A 19,569-nucleotide genomic window follows, 5' to 3' on the forward strand; every position below is an offset into this window, starting at 1 on the left:
GTGGCTGTTTGTCTCGATGTGCCCTGCGATTGGTTGGCAACTAGTTCGGTGTGTACCCCGCCTCCTACCCGTTGACAGCTGGGATAGGCTCGGGCACTCCCGCGACTCTCCTGAGGATAAGCGGCTAAGAAAATGGATGGATGGATATTACCTATTGCAATGAAGGAGGGTTCACCCTTTTGGATTATCCAAAAATAATTGAATAATTTGCCTGATGAGCTAAAACCAGCGTAAAAATATTTGACAGAACCCAACTTGGCTCTGAATTCGGGCCTCGACTATTGTTTGTAAAACTGAAACTCAAGACGGTGCTTGTTTTTGTGACCCACTGCCCCCACCCCCGACTGTCCCGTGTGTTTGTCTTCGCCCGTCCCGGTCAACGGCACCCACGCGTCTCGTCACGGCCACCCCCGACGCTTGTGACTCTGCGCGTCCGTGGGGCTTGTGTATCGGATGCCTTCGACAATCATGTGCACATATCAGAGTTACCATGACGACGCGGGCTGGATTGTCTTTTTGTTGTTTTTGTTTGTTTTTCCTTGAATAAATCCTAAATGATCACTAAAACAGCTGGTTTTTTTTTTTTAATTTCTTTTTTTTTTTTTTTTTGCATTTTCACACACACTCCACGTTTATTGATGTTCTAACTGTGCTTTTTTTTTTTTTTTTGTCTCACCAGCGGGCTTTGGGTTCCATGCATGTGGCAATAAGGCTGCGTTTGCCATCACGCCGCTGAATCGAGCGTACGAGGTATTTGGTGTAAACCAGATGTTGAGCAGACGAAAGGCAGATGCCGCAAACTCTCCAGGCAATTGTTACCTTTTATTTGGCCCGAGTCGGAATTCTCTATTAGAAGCGCGCAAACACACTTTCTACAGATGGCGCTGGCTGTGATTATAAATCCTTGAGCTGATTTTGATTATTTAACACCATTTTTTTCCAAGTTTCACTTTTCATTTGGAAGAATGTTGACACGCTGTATGTTTTTGTTCATTTTCCGAACCTAGTGGTGAATTGTTACGGCGCTTCTGATGGCTTGATGCGACTATAAATGACTCACAAATGGCTGTAAATCTTCCAGATTTTCTTGCCTTCAGGTTAAGTGGAAAAAAAAGAAAGATCATCTTTCTCTCCGGGGTTTTCGTGGGATGTAAAGATGTATTTTCCCCGCCTTGCATTTCCAAATGCCCTCAGATGAAGCGGGACTTCTTTTAAAGCAAAGCTAACGTTTATGGCGTTATTTCAAGTTGATTACGTAATGCAGGATTTCTTCCAGAAACGTGTTATTTCTTCAAAGCAGCGTAAATACGAATAAAATCCGTACAGAGTACTAATCGCACCCGAGATGGAGCAAGAACGCTCGCATCATTGGATGGCCCCGCCTTCCTTCCAGAAGCTTTTCTCGGCTGAATTAGAGGAATATTTCGGTGACGTCCTGCTGTTCCTGCCCCCCTTCCCAACCCCGCAAACACATTCCATTCACTTGATGACCCACACATGCCCACGAGTCCTCTCCCTAGAGACGCCGCACATTACAGCCATTCCTCTGACCCGCTTCTAGAGCTAATATTGGGGGGAAAAAAATTAAAAAATACTGCAACGATGTATACCGTACATCTGGGTCCCAGAGCTTTAGTGTCACGCATATTGTATATTTACTACCTCAGGGAACCCCGTGCTAAAAAAAATTCTAAAGAATTTCTAAAGAACTATAGAGCTTTAGGAACCAAATCCTATAGAATTTTTGTTCTCTGGAAATTCTATAGAAAATAACAGCAAAAGTTCTACAGAACAAGTTGTTCTGTACAAATTCTGGAGAATTCTACAGATTTCTATAGAAGAACCAAAAAATCCAAACTTCTTTCACACTGGCAATTTAGTAGCGCAATACGCAAAATATCAAGCAATGTATTATGGTTAGAAGTTTTTCTAAATGTGGTTTGAGGACAATTACCGTAATTCCCGGCCTACAGAGCGCACCTGGTTATAAGCCTCTGTACACAGAAAGAGTTAGCACAGGGCTAGGGTTAGCGCAGGGCTAGCGTAAGCGCGGCACTAGTGTTAAAACTCTGTGTACCAAAGCTTATACCCAGGTGTGCTAACGCCAGCGCCGCACTAGCGTTAAACTCTCTGTGTACCGAGGCTTATAACCAGGTGTGCTAATGCTAGCACTGTGCTAACGCTAGCATCGCATAAACCACAGGGTTGAGTTGTCTCTAACTGTTAAGTTCTATATATTTGTATTTAATATTGAAGAACTCTTTGTTTTATGACATATATTTGGATAGAGTATATATTTAATTTATGTGGTGTACATTTTAAATGAATCATAATTCATGAATCGTTTTTATTTTTTTATCTTCAGCCCCAGAGCTAACGTTCAAACTGCATGTTATGATGGTTTAAATATACATTTTACATCTCGTTTCTGTATTTTAATGTACTCTCCTTGATCTAAAAACCTTTGACTCGCACTGTACTCGTATACGGAGCACTTTTAGGTGAAAATTCATACATCACAGCCACACTTTTGATCCAAATGCTGTTTGATATTGTTAAAAAAATAGATATTCACATTCCATCTACATTTTTCTGTCAGAATAGGAATGAAAACATAAAATGATACTTGAGATTTCATTGCATGTATTTTTATATGCCACACTGGATGTAAAGGTCAGAAATGAAATGATCAGGTTAAAGTGGATTCCGTAATCAATACAATGCTTTCATACGTTGATATGATTGTAAATACCTTTTAAATGTCAGCAAAGTCCATTGATTGTACCAGCTTCCTGTCACATGACCCCAAATACTGTACGCTGTCCAACAGGTGACGTTGCAACTCCTTCCTTGATTTCCACTCTTCCCAAATTGAACCAATCATCTGCTTATGACTTCATCTGGTAAAAAGCAAAGTGTGATGCATACTCGGTTTTCCAAAACCCAAAGTGACTCCACCGGGCTTGTTTACACAGAACTAAACGACTCTGAATTTCAGCGGCGTTCCGTCTGACCCGCACGGCCGTCTGCGTTTGGACCGACGATGCGCAGAGGAGACGTTGCAACTGTATCTGCGAAAGGCAAGTACAAGTACTCTGACTCATCTTCAGGAGGCCTGTTTTTGTGATCTCCTCCCATGAAATCTGGATCGAGACCAATTTTGTGTTATAGCAATCCAGTCCACCTACAGAAACTTCAAATTGTTCCGTGAAATTCCATGAAAACTCCGGCTAGCAAAACATGCCACTTGTCTGAGCTCCGCACATTAATACTTATTAATGATTGTAGTGGATTACTTGGAGAAAGTCCCACTGTAGGCCCGGAGACCTAATGCGCTGCCCGCCACAGTGGTAATCATACGTGCAGTATTTTATTTACACGATAGGTTGAGTCCATAAAGACCGCCCAGCAGCCTCTCGTTGTTTCCCGCCATCCATCAGAGTTGCATTCTCTGGCGCAGGGCCGGGCCGGCGTATCGCCCCGGCGGCAGTTCTTCCTGCGTGATGGCGTTGAGGTGGAGGCCGGCTTGGCGCTCGGCCGCCTTGAGCTTCGCCAGCAGGTCCTGGGCCTCCTGCTCGGCCTTGCGCGTGGCCTTGCGGGCGTTCCTCAGGGAGCGCTTCACCTTGCGGACGCGCCCCTTCAGCTGCTTGTTCCTGCGCTCGGCGGCGGCCAGGCGCTCCCGGAGCTCGCGGCCTCGCTCCTCCTCGTCGAACAGCGCCGCTTGCACGGAGGAGCACAGCAGCTGGAGGGATGGAGGGATGGGATGGGGGTCACAGAGTCAGAAGTCAGAGTGAAGGAAGGGATGAAAAAATTAGGTCAGGAGGTATCAACGGCGCTACCTCAAAGAGGACACAGGATGGTTGTAAAACCCCCAGAAGCCCCCCCACCGGCCCTCTTCTTTGATGACTCAGGGGCCCTAATTTTCCAACAGGGCTCTGACCCCAACCGCCAAACTTGAGTGTTCTTATAATCCCACTGTGGTGTGTGTGTGTGTGTGTGTGTGTGTGTATATATTTGTAAGAGTCCCCATGTGGGTTCTTGAGACAACTGTACATGTACATGCGTCCATTTTTCTGTTCCGCTTATCCTCACTAAGGTTGCAGGCATGGTGGAGCGTACGCTCTTACTTGGTCTCACAAAACTGTGATGATAATACTCAAAAGGCGAAGCTCTCAATTTACCAGTCAATCGACGTTTCTACCCTCACTTATGAGCATGAGCTGCGGGTCGTGACCAAAAGTGCAATATCCCGGATAGAAGCGGCCGAAATGAGTTTCCTCCGCAGGGTGTCCGGGCTCTCATTTAGAGATGGGGTGAGAAGCTCGGTCATCCGGGAGGGGCTCAGTGTCGAGCCGCTGCTCCTCTGAATTGAGAGGAGCCAGATGAAGTGGCTGGGGCATCTGATTCGGACGCCTCACCGGTGAGGTGTTCCGGGCATGTCCCACCCGAGGACGACCCAGGACACGCTGGAGAGACTATGTCTCTCGGCTGGCTTGGGAACGCGTCGGGATCCCGTCCGGAAGAGCTGGAAGAAGTGGGTGGGGAAGGGAAGTCTGGGTATCCCTGCTGAAGCTACTTCCCCCGCGACCTGACCCGGAAAAGCGGTAGATAATGGATGGTTCATACTACGTTTTAGTTGACATGCATATTTTTATCTATAAAATAAAACTAAAGTGACATTACTAAAGTATATTGAGTGATTTGTAATTTGGGTCAACCAGCTTTTTGCTCGTCCCCCCAAAAATAATGCAACATGAAATTTTGTTGGTTCACATTGTTACAGTGTGGACCCTCGCACAGGGTTCTAAGATCGCGCTCTGTGGGATACCCAAAACACACACACGCGCGGCATCTGTCAAAACACCCGGCTATCACCTGCCTGCTGTTAAATGATCAGCTGTACAAACACTGCCTGCGCCGTAAGAGTAGAACATTTAAGTTCAAGCGCACACAAAAGAAGTCCCAACTGCTCGAACTGCGCCAAAACTGTGAACATTTTGAAAGACTTTAGTCTTTAAATCGACATCGATATGAGCTCCAGGCAGCAGTAACACGTCATGAAATAATAATGTTTTTTAATAAAGTGGCTGAAAATGCCCCGACTTTTTCATTCAGGGAAAACCAGCATCATATCAATCAAGACAGCTAAATAATAGAAACATTTGAACCAAAATCCTTCATCTACTTTTTTTTTTGTGGGGGGGGGGGGTGAATGAACTACCTTTCTGAAAAGTCCACGTACAGTAAAATGTTTATGAGAGCCATAAAACGACTTTCCAGCTTCCACATTCCCCGCATAGTCGTTCATCGGCGCGCGCCCATTAAATGTTAATCTGCCGATTAAGGACTATGTTGCACGCTAGACTTTTTCCCGTGATTCTATTTGACCGCAATATCAAATGATGTGCCTGAAAGGCGCCGTAAAACAAAAATAATGGCGCGTATCTTTCGAGAGAAAGATTACCTGACTTCCTCTGATAGGAGGGGCTTCGAAAACAAAAGCTTTAATGAAAGGCTTGAAAGCGGAGGAAGTCTCTTGTGTGTCCTTCGGAGGGGGGGGTCAGGTTCCCTGGGGGGGTAGAACAGCAACACCTCCGCCCTCAATTTTAGGGCCTCAAAGTGGTCTTGGAAGCTGAAAGCGCCGACACGGGGATGAAAAAGCTTTGGCGTTCTTGGATGGTACGGCAAGGGGCCGCCATCAATTTTTGAACATATGTTTGGCATCCTGCCCCCCGACCATCGTGACCCCCCCCCACCCCCCCACCCGACACATGCGAGCGCTTGTTCCCCTACGAGCCTGGAGGTCAAAGCAGCAGAGAACCAGGTAGCTCCTCGTAGTTGGCACATCAAAGAATGATAAAAGCCACCATAAATTGTACCCGCCACTAAGCTCCTTTAACGGCGATTATTACTTATGTAATAACTCATAAACGATATCACAGCTATTGTGACTTTATGGGTCATCCCAGCTCAGGGGTTGTGCGTTTTCTCTGCGCTCGTCACTGAAGCCGCGGAGTGACGTCATGCCCGTCGGGTGTTATTTGACCTTTCACCTCCCACCCCCCTTTAACCTTTGTTTTTAGACACCCAATCAGTCGCTTGGATTCATCCTGACCAGCTGGCAGATGGCCAATCACACGCCAGCTGCATATTCAGCCTTGAAAAACAAAGTTTGTGTGTGGAGGTTCAAAGCCCTGACTTTTGACTCAGCTAATAGGGTCAAATTTTCCCATTGGGACCACATCTGGACCCCCCTGACGGTCGTTACTGAGTGATCCTTTGCACATTTTCGTCTGCGGGGCCAGAGTCCTTTTAATTCTTTAAGATCGTGTCAAAGAGACAAAGAAACCCACTCCACAGTCCCCCCTAGAATATAGCTTGTGCCCCCCTTACCCTGCTGTCCTCCACAGTGTCCCACTCGGGACTGAAGGTGTGGAACGGCTGGCTCCCCTGGGTGCAGTTGGAGAACTGGAAGAGGCTGGAGAAGGTGCGGCGGTTGTCGGCCGTGTCGGGGAAGATGGCGTCCTGGAAGTTGACGCTGTGGGGCAGGATGTTGTAGTTCTCGTCCATCCTGGCGGAGAAATTGCGAAAGATCGGATGTCGCAGATGTCTGCTATTTGTTGTAAATCACTCGCATTTTTGATGCGCTAACATGCGTTAGACCATTGGGTCTTGGATCAGTAGGGTTGTAGGACCCCCATGGGTCCGCGAGCCGGAGCTCGGGAGGTCTCAAAAACCAATCATTCAACTGGCAGCTGTTCTTTTGCCAACTGGATTTTCTCTGTTCCCAGCCATGCTGTTGGTGGAGCAAGTGCTGAAGGGTGAATAAATTCAACGCACAAGGTGACAAATATTTCACTTTAATTTGTCCAATTTCCAAAAGATTTGAGCGGTCCTGCAACTGGACACAATCGAAGTGCATACCTGAGGAAGAAGAAGTAGGAGTAGTTCTCCATCACCGTGTGAGACTGACACGAGAGGTAGCCCAGGCCGGTGAAATTAAGCCGGGACCCCGCCGGGACCTCCAGCATGCTCCCCCATGCTTGGTCGCACAGCAGCTCCGCCTCCGCCGAGTAGAGCAGCCCTTCCTCGGCGCCCTCGTACCCGTACCCGAATCCGACGGGGAGCGAGTTGTAGACGCTGTCCCCCCCGCCGCCGAGCGGTTCTCGGTGGATGGCCAGAACCCGGGCGTACACGATGATTTCGGCCAGCTCCGCTCGGCATCCCTCGCTCAGCGGCCGCCACTCGGACGGCAACTGGCAGGCGTGCGTAAAAGTGTCCCGGTGCGTCAAAACGCCAAGAAGTGCGAGGAGAACCACCGCGGAAGTCATCGCAGACCCCTGGACGGATGATGCGAATGCAGTCGGAGTTAGAATATCGCGATAATAAACGGCACCCGGCGCGGTCTTAAATTGCTCAGCTCCATAAATCCCAAAAGTTGCATTTAATGAACCTGCTCCGAAGTGTCGAGCTCGCACGCCTCCCCCCCCCCCTCAGGAGCTCTGCGGGGAGCAGCGGTGCTGCCTTCACGGACTCGTGGAAAAGTGACTTCTATCAAACTTCGACCCCATCCATTTATTCCCTTCTTTCTTTCCTGCTTTTCGTAAAAAAAAAAATACAATAATGACCTACCCTCGATGTTATTACTACAACGACAGATTAATTTAACTTGTATTTAAATTGTGTTTGTTCTCCTGTAATGCTCTTTTGATAACTCCCCAAGTTTTTGTTCGTAAATGCGCTGATACAATTCTGCCTCCTAGTGGATTTTAAGTTGAATAACATGACGGAATGGAGCTTTTCGATGCGTTTCTGACAAACCTGAGACAGTATGCGGTGAATTCGAATAAAACTCCAAATACTTTTTATAAAAAAAAAAAATTGAGTGTAATTATTTGGATGTTTTGTCTTTTGTGTCATCTACGAAATCATACCTAAGGCTAGTTTGAATACAGGAAGGAGTCCTCAGAATTCCCAAATCCCCGAATTCGTTTACCACTAACCTACGCTCATTCAGCATTAAGTAAATAATACGCACGTTAGTATTACTATTAATAATAAATATTCAGCACATTGACATCCGGTTGGTGACATCACTTTAAAGAAAGCCCAGCCGTGACCACCTCGCCTTCAGAATAAAAGAGAGTCACCTTCTGACGGCCTCAATGTGAGTGTTCGTTGTTTTGTTTTTTTGTCTTATTTTGAAGTCTCACACCAGAAGTCGTTTGCCTTCAGTCTTGGACACTTGACGGTAACCCGAACCTCGAACCAGACGTTGCAAGGTTCATCAACAAGCCAAATCCTCACCTCACCTCAAGTGTCGTCACACGTTCGGAACCGAAGGTCCAGTTCTGAGTTCCGGATCCAGCTGGAGGTCAGTTGGAACGATTTCAACTCATTTGATGTTTTGTTGTGACGCAGTTCCGCATTTGTTGAAGTTGTCTGGTAAATTTAAAAGCGAACTTGGCTCAGTTTGGACCGAAACAGAAAGTGGACGAACTGTAATTGTTGACACGACCACCACACCCGAGGACGTTACAGAACTTAGTCCTCCCTTCCAATAGTGGCTATTCATTTGTCATGTGACCCGCTGATAAGATAAAACCTATACAAATTGCCTTGTCGTTTCTGTTTTCTTGCTGCATGCCCAAGTCCTGAGTCACGCCCGTCTTTGAAATTAAATTCCACTGATGTCAGTTTATAATCAATACTGCAGTGAGGAAATATAAAAACCATTGGCAAAACATGAGAGGGGGGGGGGTACAATACTGCTCCAAACTACAGTACTACACATGAAATTAAGAACTCTTTGTTAATGTGAAGAAAAAGTCATCTTGCTAGATTCCTGGAATAAGAACAAAAGAAGTCATTAGCCTCAGATATGGCCCCCTTGTTATTTATTTAAAACAACCACACAGCCTTAATCAAGTCTGTTTGACTGTTTAGCAAACAAACAGAGCAAAATGCCATAGATAGTGTAACAAATGGCATTGGTGTTGGCGTGGTATAACCTCGATGTAACAGATATTTGAACACATATGGGGCAGCAACACAGACAGACAGCATAACCATGCTCATGACCTTCCTTTTTGTGGAAAAAAGTGTATTATTGCAGTTTACAGAGTCAGTTATGAAAGTGTCACTGTCCCTGGTGGCAAAGCATAATCTCAGTTTAACCAAAAGTTACTTAAAATTAAATAACTATTTCTTTTTTTTAAGTAAAAGTATTTTTTTAAATCCCCATTTTAAATTCCCCTGCTCCCCTGCTTAGCAACCTCAATCAAACCCAAGTGTTATTATTATCGAGAACAAATTTTTGTGTTTTATTCTTCCTCTCAGCATCATGGCGTCCGGAGTACCCATCGTGAATGGCGACGTCGACTTCTCTCCCAGCTCGGCGGGTACTCTTGATGAGATGCTGGTCCAGATGAACGTCCTCATCCAGGAGAACCGCAATCTAAAAGGTAAGAAAAGCCTTGTTGTTGTTGTTGTTGCTGTTTTTAAACCACTGACTTCAACGCTCTTCGCCCCTCCCCCAGAGACTCTGCGTAAGGCCAACCTGATGATGAAAGAACGTATCGAGGGTCTGTCCACGTGGCGCGAGAAGCAGCAGGGCGAGCGGGAGCTGCTGGAAAAGGGGCTCGAGAAGGCCCGGGTTCAGTTGGAGGCCCTGGCCGTTGAGAACCAGGAGATGAGGAAGAAACTGGCTGAGTCAACCACGGTGTCCAGCGCTTTGGACGACTTGCCAGTGAGTATTGGAGCGTGAGCCCCCACTCCTAGATACGTTCTGGCTCTCCTATACCACGTGGATTACAGTCAAAAAGTCCACGATAGAAACCCAAACAAACCGTCAAATATTACCAACGTACAGGTATTGGGCGTGTCTTCGTTTTCCAGGCAAAAGACGCCGTTCGCAAAACCGAGGTGGATACTTTGCGTGCCCTGGTGAGCCGACTGCAGGCGGAGAAGAACGACCTGGTGGCTCTGAACTCTGAGCTGCAGCTGAAGACGGACCAGAACTCGCACGAGGACTCCTTCGTCGAGGTCATCACTCTGTCGGTGAGGACGATTTGAGCGTCTTCGTCTTTGAAAATGAACTTAATTCATGGGCAACCGTGTATTTCCAGGACAAAAGCGTCATCGGCATGAAGGGTGCCGGCGAGTGTGGCAAATGTCCCGACGCGAGCATGACAGCATCCCGTCTGGACAGCGAGGAGGTGACCGTCAGCCAGCTGCTGCAGTCCCTCAGGAACGAGACCCAGCGAACCGAGCAGCTCCAGGCCGAGCTGCACGCCACCGTCGACAAGTAAAGCTCGCGGCGTTTACTTAAAGCGGTAATCAAGGGCTTGGTGTCAAAAACAGCAAAGGTGACTTTTTCAGCAAACGTTGGAGGAAAGTTTCCTCAAAGAAGCTGCAAATAAGTGAATTTGCAAATACCACCGTGAATATGGAGACTCACCGTAGCTTGAAACATTTAATTATTGTTACGTTTTTATTTTTAATTTGAAAGCAAATCGTTTAACATTTGAACCTTCTGATGCAGGCTGATGAGAATATGCAGCAGGGTAATAAAAACATGCAGCGTCCCCAATCGTTTTGTATTTTTTACAATCTTTTCACATTCAATAACAGGATTAGAACGATGGAAGAGAGGAGGAATCATTGTGTTTCCGTGACAACACAGACCACAACAACAGGAGACACCAGAAACAATACGCAGAAGGATCAGGTAATTATTGTACGTTGTCGTGCGTGTATGAGTGAGTCAGTTCCCTTTTTAGCCCCTGAAAGGTAGTCACTGCAGTCTAATCCAGCATTTCCCAACCTTTATTGAGCCATGGCACCTTTTTCATATGAGGAAAATGTCATAAATGATGAAAGTATCTGGAAAATATCGAGACTGCTGCAAAATGATAAATTTCTCTTACTTTGCTGTCTAACATACCGTAATTAACCGTAACCAACATTAGCACCGCCACGTTAACGCTAGTGCAGCGCTAACAGTCCCGGTTAAAAAAAAAACATACTGGTAAAAATCACTGAGACACGGCAGTAACACCCTAGCGCAGCGCTAACAGGGCCGCACCGGTAAAAGTCACTTCCTCGGCACATATATTCCACTGGTCTCACTCTTACTTTTTCCGCTCGAGTGCCCCCTTGTGGTCGTTAGAAAAAAATGCACAAATTACCCGCATCACCGCATAAACCGCAGGGTTTCAAGCATGTGGAAAAAAGTTGCGGCTTGTAGGCCAGAAATTACGGTAGATGCTGTATATGTGTGAGTGAAGGAGGCCGTTGTAGACCTAAATATAATTTGACTCATAATTGACTTAAAATTTAATGCGGGTGGGGGGTGGAATAGGTTAAAGGCATTTTCAGCATAATTTGGTGATTAGAATTTTTATTGTTTTGCGTTAAGAACGTGGTCACGGAATGACTAAAACGCATCTCAAGGCACGTCTGAATGTTGACATAGGTGGATGAACAAAATTACATTATTTAGTATTTTCTCTTGACCAATTGACCTTTTGTTGACCGAGTAAATGAAATTGGATGATATTATGCAGCAGACCTGACGTATTCTCGCAACACAGTTTGGGAATCAATGATCTCCCGTAATTCACGGCCTACAGAGGTTACTGTACTGTACTGTACTGTAAGGTACCTGGTTATAAACCTCACCCAGTACATTTGTAAAGGAAATACCATTTGGTACATACATACGCCGCAGCCGTGTAAAAGCCGCAAGTGCCGACTTTGAAATCCGAGATATTTACAAAGAAAGACGGTACACATAAAGTTTAACACTAGCGCTGCCGTGCTAACGCTAGCGCTGTGCTAACAGGGCCGGTTAAAAAAAAAAAAAAAAAGACACCAGTAAAAATTACTGAGACACTCAAGTGCCCCCTTGCAGCCCTTAGAAAAAAATGTACAAATTAGCCGCATCACTGCATAAACCGCAGGGTTGAAGACGTGTTAAAAAAAAAAAAAAAAAAAAAGCCGCGGCTTATAGGCCGGAAATTATGTTAATCGGTTTCGGATCAATCTTTGAACACTCCAGGTCGCATCGGAGTTCATCAGATCTCAGATGAGGAGGCTGTTTAAAGAGCTCCAGCAGGCCCAGAGCAAGCTAGATGATGCAGAAAGCATGAAGAAGAACCTGCAGGACCGGTTTGTTCACAAATACTGCACCGTTAATGAAACCTCATGTATGGTGCGCGGCCACAAAGGTTTAATTCCTCTCTCTCTCTCTCTCTCTCTATCTTAGATGTCACGAAGTGGAGAACGACACAGCGGTTCTGAAGGCCCAGCTGGGGGACAAGCACGCGGTCAAAACGGAGAACGAAGCGCTCAAGCTGCAAATAGAGAGCATGCACGCGCAGAGTTTAATCGCGCAGAAGAAGGCTGGGGAAGAAAGGTCTGCGCGCGCACGTATTCACAAACACGAGACATTTTGCACGGAATTCAACTGAATTAGAATTCATGCCGGTTTCTGCCATCCCAGGAGCAACCTAGTCCAGCTGAAGGACGCCTACACCAAGCTATTTGAAGACTACAATGAGCTCAAGGAGGAGGGGAAGAGGAGAGAGGTAACAAAAAAAAAAAAAAAAACAAATATATATATATATATACATATAAAAAAACTTTTTTCCACGGTTAACCCCCTGTCAAGTGGAAGCATTCCCAGACATTGCATATGTGAAATAGAATGTAAATGTCATTCCCAGATGGGAAAAAAAAAAAAAAAAAGATAAAATGATAAATTCTGACCCTGCACGCAAAGCAAATATTCCATACGTCCGTCCAATTTGGTGGATCACGTGTCTTCGTTCGGGTCCCAGGTGAGCTGGAGCTGATCCCAGCTGTCAGTCGCCAGGACTCATGCGATTGGCTGGCGACCAGTTCAGGGTGTACCCCGCCTCCCGCCCGTTGACAAGCTGGGATGGGCTCCAGCATGCCCCCGCGACCCTCGTTTAGGATAGGCGGCAAAGACAATGGATGGATGACATGTTTTTAAATGAGGGATGGGGGACTTGATTTGACATATAATCATTTACATTTTGGTTTAAATTTAAAAAAAAAAGTTTAACAGGCAGGTGTCAAACTCAAGGCCCGGGGGGCCAGATCTGGCCCACCGCATGATTTTGTGTGGCCCGCAAAGGCTAATTATGACTATCAACCTCGATGATTTGTGTTAAAATCTGCCCCAAAATTTCAAATCGTCTTGTCATAAATGATAAGGTTGAGATATTGCAAGCATTATCGTGTTCCCAAACATCAGCGACAGTTCAAAAACCCATCACCCTTGATTTCTCATTCCAAAACTAGCTCATAAATTTCATGTGTAAATATGATGAGGCGAAAGATTTTCATGGTTTCACAGTCATGACGGCCCTCTGAGGGAAATCGTAACTACAATGTGACCCACGACAAAAATGAGTTTGACGCCTCTGGTTTAATGGAATAGGCGGCACGGTGGATCAGCTGGAAAGCGTTGGCCTCACAGTTCTAAGGTCCCGGGTTCAATCCCGGACCCGCAAGCGTGGTGTTTGCGTGTTCTCCCCGTGCCTGCGTGGGTTTTCTGCGATTGGCCGGCAACCAGTTCAGGGTGTACCCCGCCTCCTGCCCGTTGACAAGCTGGGATAGGCTCCAGCAGTCCCCCACCACCCTTGTGAGGATAAGCGGCAAAGAAAACGGACTGATGGGTTTAACGGAATAAAATATTCGTTTTCCAATCATGCAGACACATCGCTAAGTCCGTTGTAGCTGCATTCCGTCGCTGTCTGATTCTATGGAAAGCAAAACCACCATTTGGGAAATAAAAAAAAAAATGACGAGAATATTAAAAAGTACAGAATATGGTTCCGCCATTGTCCAAACCTGTATTTCAAAGACCCCAAATCCATGAAGTGATGTAATAAAAACAAATAAAACACGAGGCGGCTCGACGTGCATTAGCAGAACTTAATCTGCGCGGAAACTTTTCATTATGGCTGAAAAGTTGTTCGCTGCAACAAAGCATTCCAGCCAGCATTTTTCTTTTAGTCCGAAAGAAGAAAGACTTTCAATCTTCGAGGCGACGTCGCGGCGCGGGGATTTTTGGGAGCACGTCATTGCCTCGGCGAGGGTCGTTAATCCGTCCCCGTCACTGCGGCGCAGCAGGCCCAGCTGGCGAGCAGGGAGGCGGTGGACGAGCTGCGAGGTCGACTGAACGCCGCCGAGGAGGCGCTGGCCGCCAAGCAGGAGCGCATCGACGCCTTGAAGCAGGAGATGTTCGTGAAGGAGAAGGAGCTGGAGACCATCTCGGTCCTGCAGGCGCAGGTTGGACCCGTTGGACTCGAGCAGCGAGCGATGGGCAAAGTCCCACGTTCGCCACGTACGGCCCGCAACGGTTTATCGTTCAGCCCAGTTGCATTTTTAAGTATCCTGGAATATTTGTAGCATTATTTTAGCCCCCCCCCTCCCCCCAATACATTTGCACAATATTTGGTAGTTGATTGGTTATAATTATCAATCATCTAATGAAGAGAATACAAATCAGCTTTTGTCCACTACACATTGAATGCGAAAGTATTGGTATATTTAGCATTTTAATTTTTTTCATAATATTTAACCCATTCATGGGCAGGGTGTCCATTTTTTAATTAAAGTATTAATTAAGTATTTTGATATACTGAAGGATATCATGATGTCCCAAAAATGGGACACTGCCCAAGAATGGGTGAATATATTAAAATATAATATATATTTGTATATTTGATATATTTTTAATTAGTTTAATTTAATGAGTAAATGATAAGCATTTTTAATTGTTCAGTCAGATTGGATTGAAAATGAGCATGGATTTTTAATACATCAAATAAAAACACGTCAATAATTTTACATTTGAATTCTTTAATAATTTTGTCGTAATGAAATCAACGACTGTATAATTCAATAAAAATGATAATGGATTTTTTAAATTTTATGCACATGAACAAGATTTACATCAAATATGCAGTATGAGCAAAATACAGTTAACATTGCATTAAATTAATTTAAAATCACAAAATTCAAATTGAGCATTAATTAATAATAAAAACATGAAATCCAAAATAAGAATAAAAAAGTTTGTATGATTTTATGGAATAATTAGTAAATATAATTCAATATAAGCTCCAGCACTCCCCACGACCCTTGCGAGGATAAGCGAGAAACCAAAATGGATGAATGGATGGATAATTCATTCACGTCTAAAAATAAAATGAAAAATGACCATTAACAAGCATTTTTCTTTTATTTCAACTTTGGTCGACTTGGTAGATCTTGATTTGCACAAACGTGGAGCGCAAATGCTGGAAAATGTCACCGGGATTTTTTTTTTTAAAAAGCATATTTAATGAGGTTATTTTTCACCCCGTTGTAGGCTGAAGTGTACTCGTCTGATTTCTACGCGGAGCGGGCGGCGAGGGAGAAACTGCACGAGGAGCGGGAGCGTCTGGCTATCCAGCTGGAGTACGTGAAGAAGCAAAACATCCACTTGCAGGAAGAGATGGAGTCCATGAGCCGGTACGCCAAAACATCCAAAAACTGCACACAGGCCACACACCTGAAATGAAACAACTTCCCAAGTGTTGCTCGGGAACGTAACGAATATGTTTTACGTGACCGTGAGCGGGGGCGTCGCGGTGGTTCAGTTGGTAAAGCGTTGGCCTCACAGTTCTGAGGACCAGGGTCCGATCCCGGCCCAGCCTGTGTGGCGTTTGCATGTTCTCCCCCGTGCCTGTGTGGGTTTTCTCAGGGTGGCAATCCGGCTTCCTCCCACATCCCAAAAACCTCCAACATTAATTGGACACTCTAAATTGCCCCTAGGTGTGATTGTGAGTGCGACTGTTTGTCTCCATGTGCCCTGCGATTGGCCGGCGACCAGTTCAGGGTGTGCCCCGCCTCCTCCAGCACTCCCCGCGACCCTCGTGAGGATAAGCGGCTAAGAAAATGGATGGATGGATGACCATGATCGGGTACTTGGAGAAGAAAAACATCGTTTTTTTTTTTTTAATTGATGAAGGGCGACATGGTTGTCTTCAGGGAGGTGGTTCGAGCCTTTTAAAATTGCCTGAGTGTGCATTGTAAGAATATTTCATTGAATCATTTTATGGTCAACTATTGTAATAAACTGATTTGGCCCACATTTTCCCTCCCACCTCTCAGAAAAATGCACGGATAAGTTGATTGAATAGGCGCGGCGACGTTTGGGAATGGTTCATTTGGGCCCTGTGATTGGCTGGCGACCAGTTCAGGGTGTACTCCATCTCATAAACAGTGTGCCGGGCTACATTAGTGTGCAGTGGGAAGTTATACAATTTTATGTAATTGCCAAAAAAAAAAAAACCCAAACATTTATTCCGAGAAATAATGTATCTTTATTCATCTATTTATGCCAGTGAGGAACAATGACAGACAGAACAAAAAAATCCTCTTCTATCAGATGGCAGGAAGTACTTACAGTCATTAATCGATCCATTTTTGGTTTACTTTTGTTGGTGTGCTGTGGGATTTTTCATATTTTGTAAAATATGTGCCTTGGCTCTATAAAGGTTGGAAATGACTGGGCTACACCATGGGCAAACTTTTATGTCTTCCCAATTCATCTATTTGCCCCCCCCCCCCCCCCCCCCCAGGTGATGTTCTTGAGTCACACTTGTGGAATTTTCCATGTCCACAGGCATAAATTAAGCGAGTTTCAAAGGAGACATCTGGGAAGCCCAAACGCACAAGATGCAACCTTAGTTGCAAGAGGTATGTTTGGTTTTTTGGTTTTTTTCGGCCAGGGGTGGGGGGGAAAAGGGGGTTGATTTAGTTTCACATGTCAAGGTAAATAAAATCTGGGAACAAATATTGTCCATTCATCATTTTTGTGTCTTTGCAGGGACTGACTGGGAGCATCGAGGCAGCGTCCCCGAACACGTTTGCCCCAAGTGTAACGAAATCCTGCCGGATATGGACTCCTTGCAGATCCACATCATGGACTGCATCAACTAGCCATCACTGTTCATTTGATTTTTTTTTTTTTTTTTCCTCGTGAGCACTTTAATCGGAGTCTTCCACTGATTGCAACCCACTGGCTCCCGAATGTCTCGTGCAGGTTTAAGAATAGCTTCACTTTTTTTTTTTTTTTTTTTACTTTTGACGTAGTTTTGCACAGTGTTAACGTTTGTTGGGATGAGTCGAGCCAAGCTGAATCTCGAGGTTAAGAGTCTTTGAAGCTGTAACTTGGGGATTTTGTATCACTGGGTATTTTTTTTTTTTTTGGGGGGGGGTAATTGTATCATCTGGCAAATATATGTTTATTACCGGCAGATTTTATTTTAGTAAGATGATAGCTCGAGACTCGTTTATCTGACACACTACTGTGGGTTGTTCTGTAAATTAAAATAAATAAACGTAATCAGGTCAGACCATTGTGCTGATAAATGAGAACACGCCGGAGCATTTTGAAATGATTTAATCGTGTTAAGCACCATGGAGGGGGGGGCAGGCAGGTGTGATGCCAACGCTAATGTTTTTCTTAATTAATGGGACATAGAAACTAACAAAACCAGATTTTCCTCATTGTACCCTTTTCCTATAATGCTCCTCGTCTACTTCAACGACTTATCTGTCACCCCCCCCCCCTCAAAAAAAAAAAAAAAAATCAAAAACATCAAATTCAATTAATTCAAAAGAAGTTTAGTTTTAACCTTGCAGAGTTAAGGACGAGCGCTAATGTTGTCCACTCTCGCCATCTTTGCCGGGGACAACGCAGACGTGCTTTTGCTTCCATCTGTGCGGCCGTGCGCCGTTAAACTGGCCACAAACTGGCCGCGGAGAGCCTTGATGCCAGCCTCGAGCTCAGCCAGCGGGACCGCGTCGGCGCAGGTGTTGGACCACACCCACACGGCGTTGAGTTCCTCTCGTAGATCCGCTCTCGCTTGCCTGACAGCGTCGTCCGCGGAGTTTGTCACCTGCGGGACGTAAACGGGTTGAGCGGATTCTCGCGCGCATTTCGGATCATTTGACTCACCGGCTGCGTTTGAAGAGAGTCGCCGGGGGGGTTCTGTGACACGTCAACTGAACGGAAGGTGGTCGGCTTGACGTCGCCGGGATTCGGCTCATTCATTGAAGGATCTTTAATGAATCCCGGCGCGGGGGCTTGCCGTTTCACTTTAGCTTTGTAGACATGATTGGCTATGTCATTAAGCGTGACATAATACGCACGGTGGCGCTCATCCGGCGCCCGCACGTCTCTCGGGGCGGCGACGCCCTCGTCGACGACCTCCTCGGTCCGCCGGGCGATCTGCGGGTGGAGCGGTCGGGCTTCGGAGTGTTGTGTGTGCGCTCGCCGGAGAGGGAAGCTGACGTAAAACCGGCTCTGGACTGTGACTTCCTTTCCCGCGTCCAAATCCCGCAGCAGCCTTTCTTTGGCTTTGGTCTGCCAAATTGACACACTCCTCTTGGCGGTCACGGCGTACTCGGGCAACCTGCAGATGTGCCAAACGGAGATTTTGGCTTGGCATCCTTTATTTCTGGAGAATCCGGTCTTCCGTAATTCACAGGTTCCCGGGTCGTCAGAACTGCTTCTCATATTCTCATGAGAAACTGGAACGTGTGTTGTTTCTATGTCACTCTTTTTCCTGTGCTCCCTTTTAGGGCCATACTGGCATTGTAGCGTCTTCATGCCGCCATAGGTGAAGGGAACTCCGTCGTCGGCGATGCGAGGGCTGACGGTCCTGCAGAAGACGAAAGACCGAGTGCAGAACTTCTTCGTCTTGCATTTGAGCGGATCGAACTGCAGCGACGAGGAGCGGCGGGTGCAGAACGTGGTTTTAGTCGCTCTCATGTACAGTTCCAGGACATTGTCCACGCTCGACTCGGTCGTCACAAAACCATGGATGTAGTCCCCATCTTTGCTGTAGTCCTGCAGCAAATCCTGCCAGTTGACAACACTGAGAACCGGGTCGTCGTCCACTTCCTCCATCCTGCGGAGACAAATGCAAAATTTCAGCTTCATGATTCTCAAATCTTTCCACATTTATTCAACTGTAGACTTTCTGTGACACTCAAACTCATTCAGGTGAAAATGACGATGAAACCCAAGCAAGTAAATCGATTTTCATAGCGTGTTTAAAATAAAAATCACCATTATTGTTTCATATAATCTTGGATTGACTCGGACAATCTTAATTTGCAAATGAAATGTGGAGTGCAAACGCTGTAGTTTACACTGTAGCGCTATTGTATTAATTGTATGAATTCCTACCCATCTGCTCCCTCGTGGACACCTTCCTCTCTGATAAATTATATTAAATTATTATATTTAAGGCTAAACAGAGGAACTTGAGTGCAAAAGCGAAGCTTCTCTTGTTTTTGTACTCTTAAGGACCTCACACAATCGCACACGCCCACTTTGGTGTCACAATATTTTCCGTAATTATATTCGTAAAACAGAACCAAATCATTTGTGGAAAAACTAATCTCATGGACAGGGCTTTGCTTTATACTTTATGAATTTTAGTCATGACCAAAAAGTAAATCCAAGAGCGAGAGTTC

At 45.7% G+C, this 19,569-nt stretch overlaps 4 protein-coding genes across 7 annotated transcripts in view; 2 read left to right on the forward strand and 2 right to left on the reverse strand.

The window, feature by feature from the left end:
- camk1da (calcium/calmodulin-dependent protein kinase 1Da) overlaps nt 1-1,067 on the forward strand; it is a 43,369-nt gene extending 42,302 nt beyond the window's left edge. Inside the window, exon 11 of one of the 2 annotated variants that reach the window (XM_061807306.1) lies at nt 680-1,067. In XM_061807306.1, the coding sequence (XP_061663290.1) occupies nt 680-894 (215 nt within the window). In that variant the 3' untranslated portion in view covers nt 895-1,067. Of the gene's footprint in view, nt 1-483; nt 507-679 lie in introns of those variants that run through there. The other variant, XM_061807305.1, reaches the window with a different exon arrangement.
- A 1,827-nt stretch (nt 1,068-2,894) lies between these two features.
- On the reverse strand, nt 2,895-7,858 carry ccdc3a (coiled-coil domain containing 3a). 2 transcript variants are annotated; one of them, XM_061806744.1, is made up of 4 exons: nt 7,454-7,858; nt 6,925-7,340; nt 6,394-6,571; nt 2,895-3,742 (listed from the first exon to the last, which is right to left on the reverse strand). In XM_061806744.1, exons 2-4 carry the CDS (start codon nt 7,329-7,331, stop codon nt 3,437-3,439), a joined length of 891 nt encoding a protein of 296 aa, XP_061662728.1. In that variant the 5' UTR covers nt 7,332-7,340; nt 7,454-7,858; the 3' UTR covers nt 2,895-3,436. The 2 variants fall into 2 exon arrangements, with proteins under 2 accessions (XP_061662728.1, XP_061662727.1); XM_061806743.1 differs by having other exon boundaries at nt 6,925-7,856.
- A 361-nt stretch (nt 7,859-8,219) lies between these two features.
- Nucleotides 8,220-17,320, forward strand: optn (optineurin). 2 transcript variants are annotated; one of them, XM_061806737.1, is made up of 13 exons: nt 8,220-8,374; nt 9,340-9,464; nt 9,540-9,748; nt 9,898-10,059; nt 10,128-10,306; nt 10,633-10,729; nt 12,062-12,171; nt 12,269-12,418; nt 12,506-12,590; nt 14,164-14,322; nt 15,407-15,549; nt 16,706-16,779; nt 16,910-17,320. In XM_061806737.1, the coding sequence occupies exons 2-13, from the start codon at nt 9,344-9,346 to the stop codon at nt 17,020-17,022; spliced, it is 1,602 nt and encodes a 533-aa protein (XP_061662721.1). In that variant the 5' UTR covers nt 8,220-8,374; nt 9,340-9,343; the 3' UTR covers nt 17,023-17,320. The 2 variants fall into 2 exon arrangements, with proteins under 2 accessions (XP_061662721.1, XP_061662722.1); XM_061806738.1 differs by having other exon boundaries at nt 8,354-8,374; nt 14,161-14,322.
- Nucleotides 17,321-17,693: 373 nt separating this feature from the next.
- Nucleotides 17,694-19,431, reverse strand: LOC133493409 (uncharacterized). Its single transcript, XM_061806740.1, has 3 exons — nt 19,280-19,431; nt 18,044-18,998; nt 17,694-17,984 (listed from the first exon to the last, which is right to left on the reverse strand). The coding sequence occupies exons 2-3, from the start codon at nt 18,995-18,997 to the stop codon at nt 17,730-17,732; spliced, it is 1,209 nt and encodes a 402-aa protein (XP_061662724.1). The 5' UTR covers nt 18,998; nt 19,280-19,431; the 3' UTR covers nt 17,694-17,729.
- Between the last annotated feature and the right edge of the window lie 138 nt (nt 19,432-19,569).

This window comes from Syngnathoides biaculeatus, chromosome 20 (genome assembly GCF_019802595.1).
Source record: "Syngnathoides biaculeatus isolate LvHL_M chromosome 20, ASM1980259v1, whole genome shotgun sequence".
NCBI classification, from domain to species: domain Eukaryota; kingdom Metazoa; phylum Chordata; class Actinopteri; order Syngnathiformes; family Syngnathidae; genus Syngnathoides; species Syngnathoides biaculeatus.

Bases quoted from the DNA above. Each gene is read 5' to 3' on its own strand.
- optn (XM_061806738.1), top strand. From the start codon at position 9,344: ATGGCGTCCGGAGTACCCATCGTGAATGGCGACGTCGACTTCTCTCCC. The intron at 10,730-12,061 runs GTAATTATTGTA...TGAACACTCCAG, and splicing joins ACAATACGCAGAAGGATCAG to GTCGCATCGGAGTTCATCAG. The intron at 16,780-16,909 runs GTATGTTTGGTT...GTGTCTTTGCAG, and splicing joins TGCAACCTTAGTTGCAAGAG to GGACTGACTGGGAGCATCGA.
- ccdc3a (XM_061806744.1), bottom strand. From the start codon at position 7,331: ATGACTTCCGCGGTGGTTCTCCTCGCACTTCTTGGCGTTTTGACGCAC. The intron at 6,572-6,924 runs GTATGCACTTCG...TTTCTCCGCCAG, and splicing joins TCCTACTTCTTCTTCCTCAG to GATGGACGAGAACTACAACA. The intron at 3,743-6,393 runs GTAAGGGGGGCA...CCATCCCTCCAG, and splicing joins ACACTGTGGAGGACAGCAGG to CTGCTGTGCTCCTCCGTGCA.
- LOC133493409 (XM_061806740.1), bottom strand. From the start codon at position 18,997: ATGGAGGAAGTGGACGACGACCCGGTTCTCAGTGTTGTCAACTGGCAG. The intron at 17,985-18,043 runs GTGAGTCAAATG...TACGTCCCGCAG, and splicing joins ACTCTCTTCAAACGCAGCCG to GTGACAAACTCCGCGGACGA.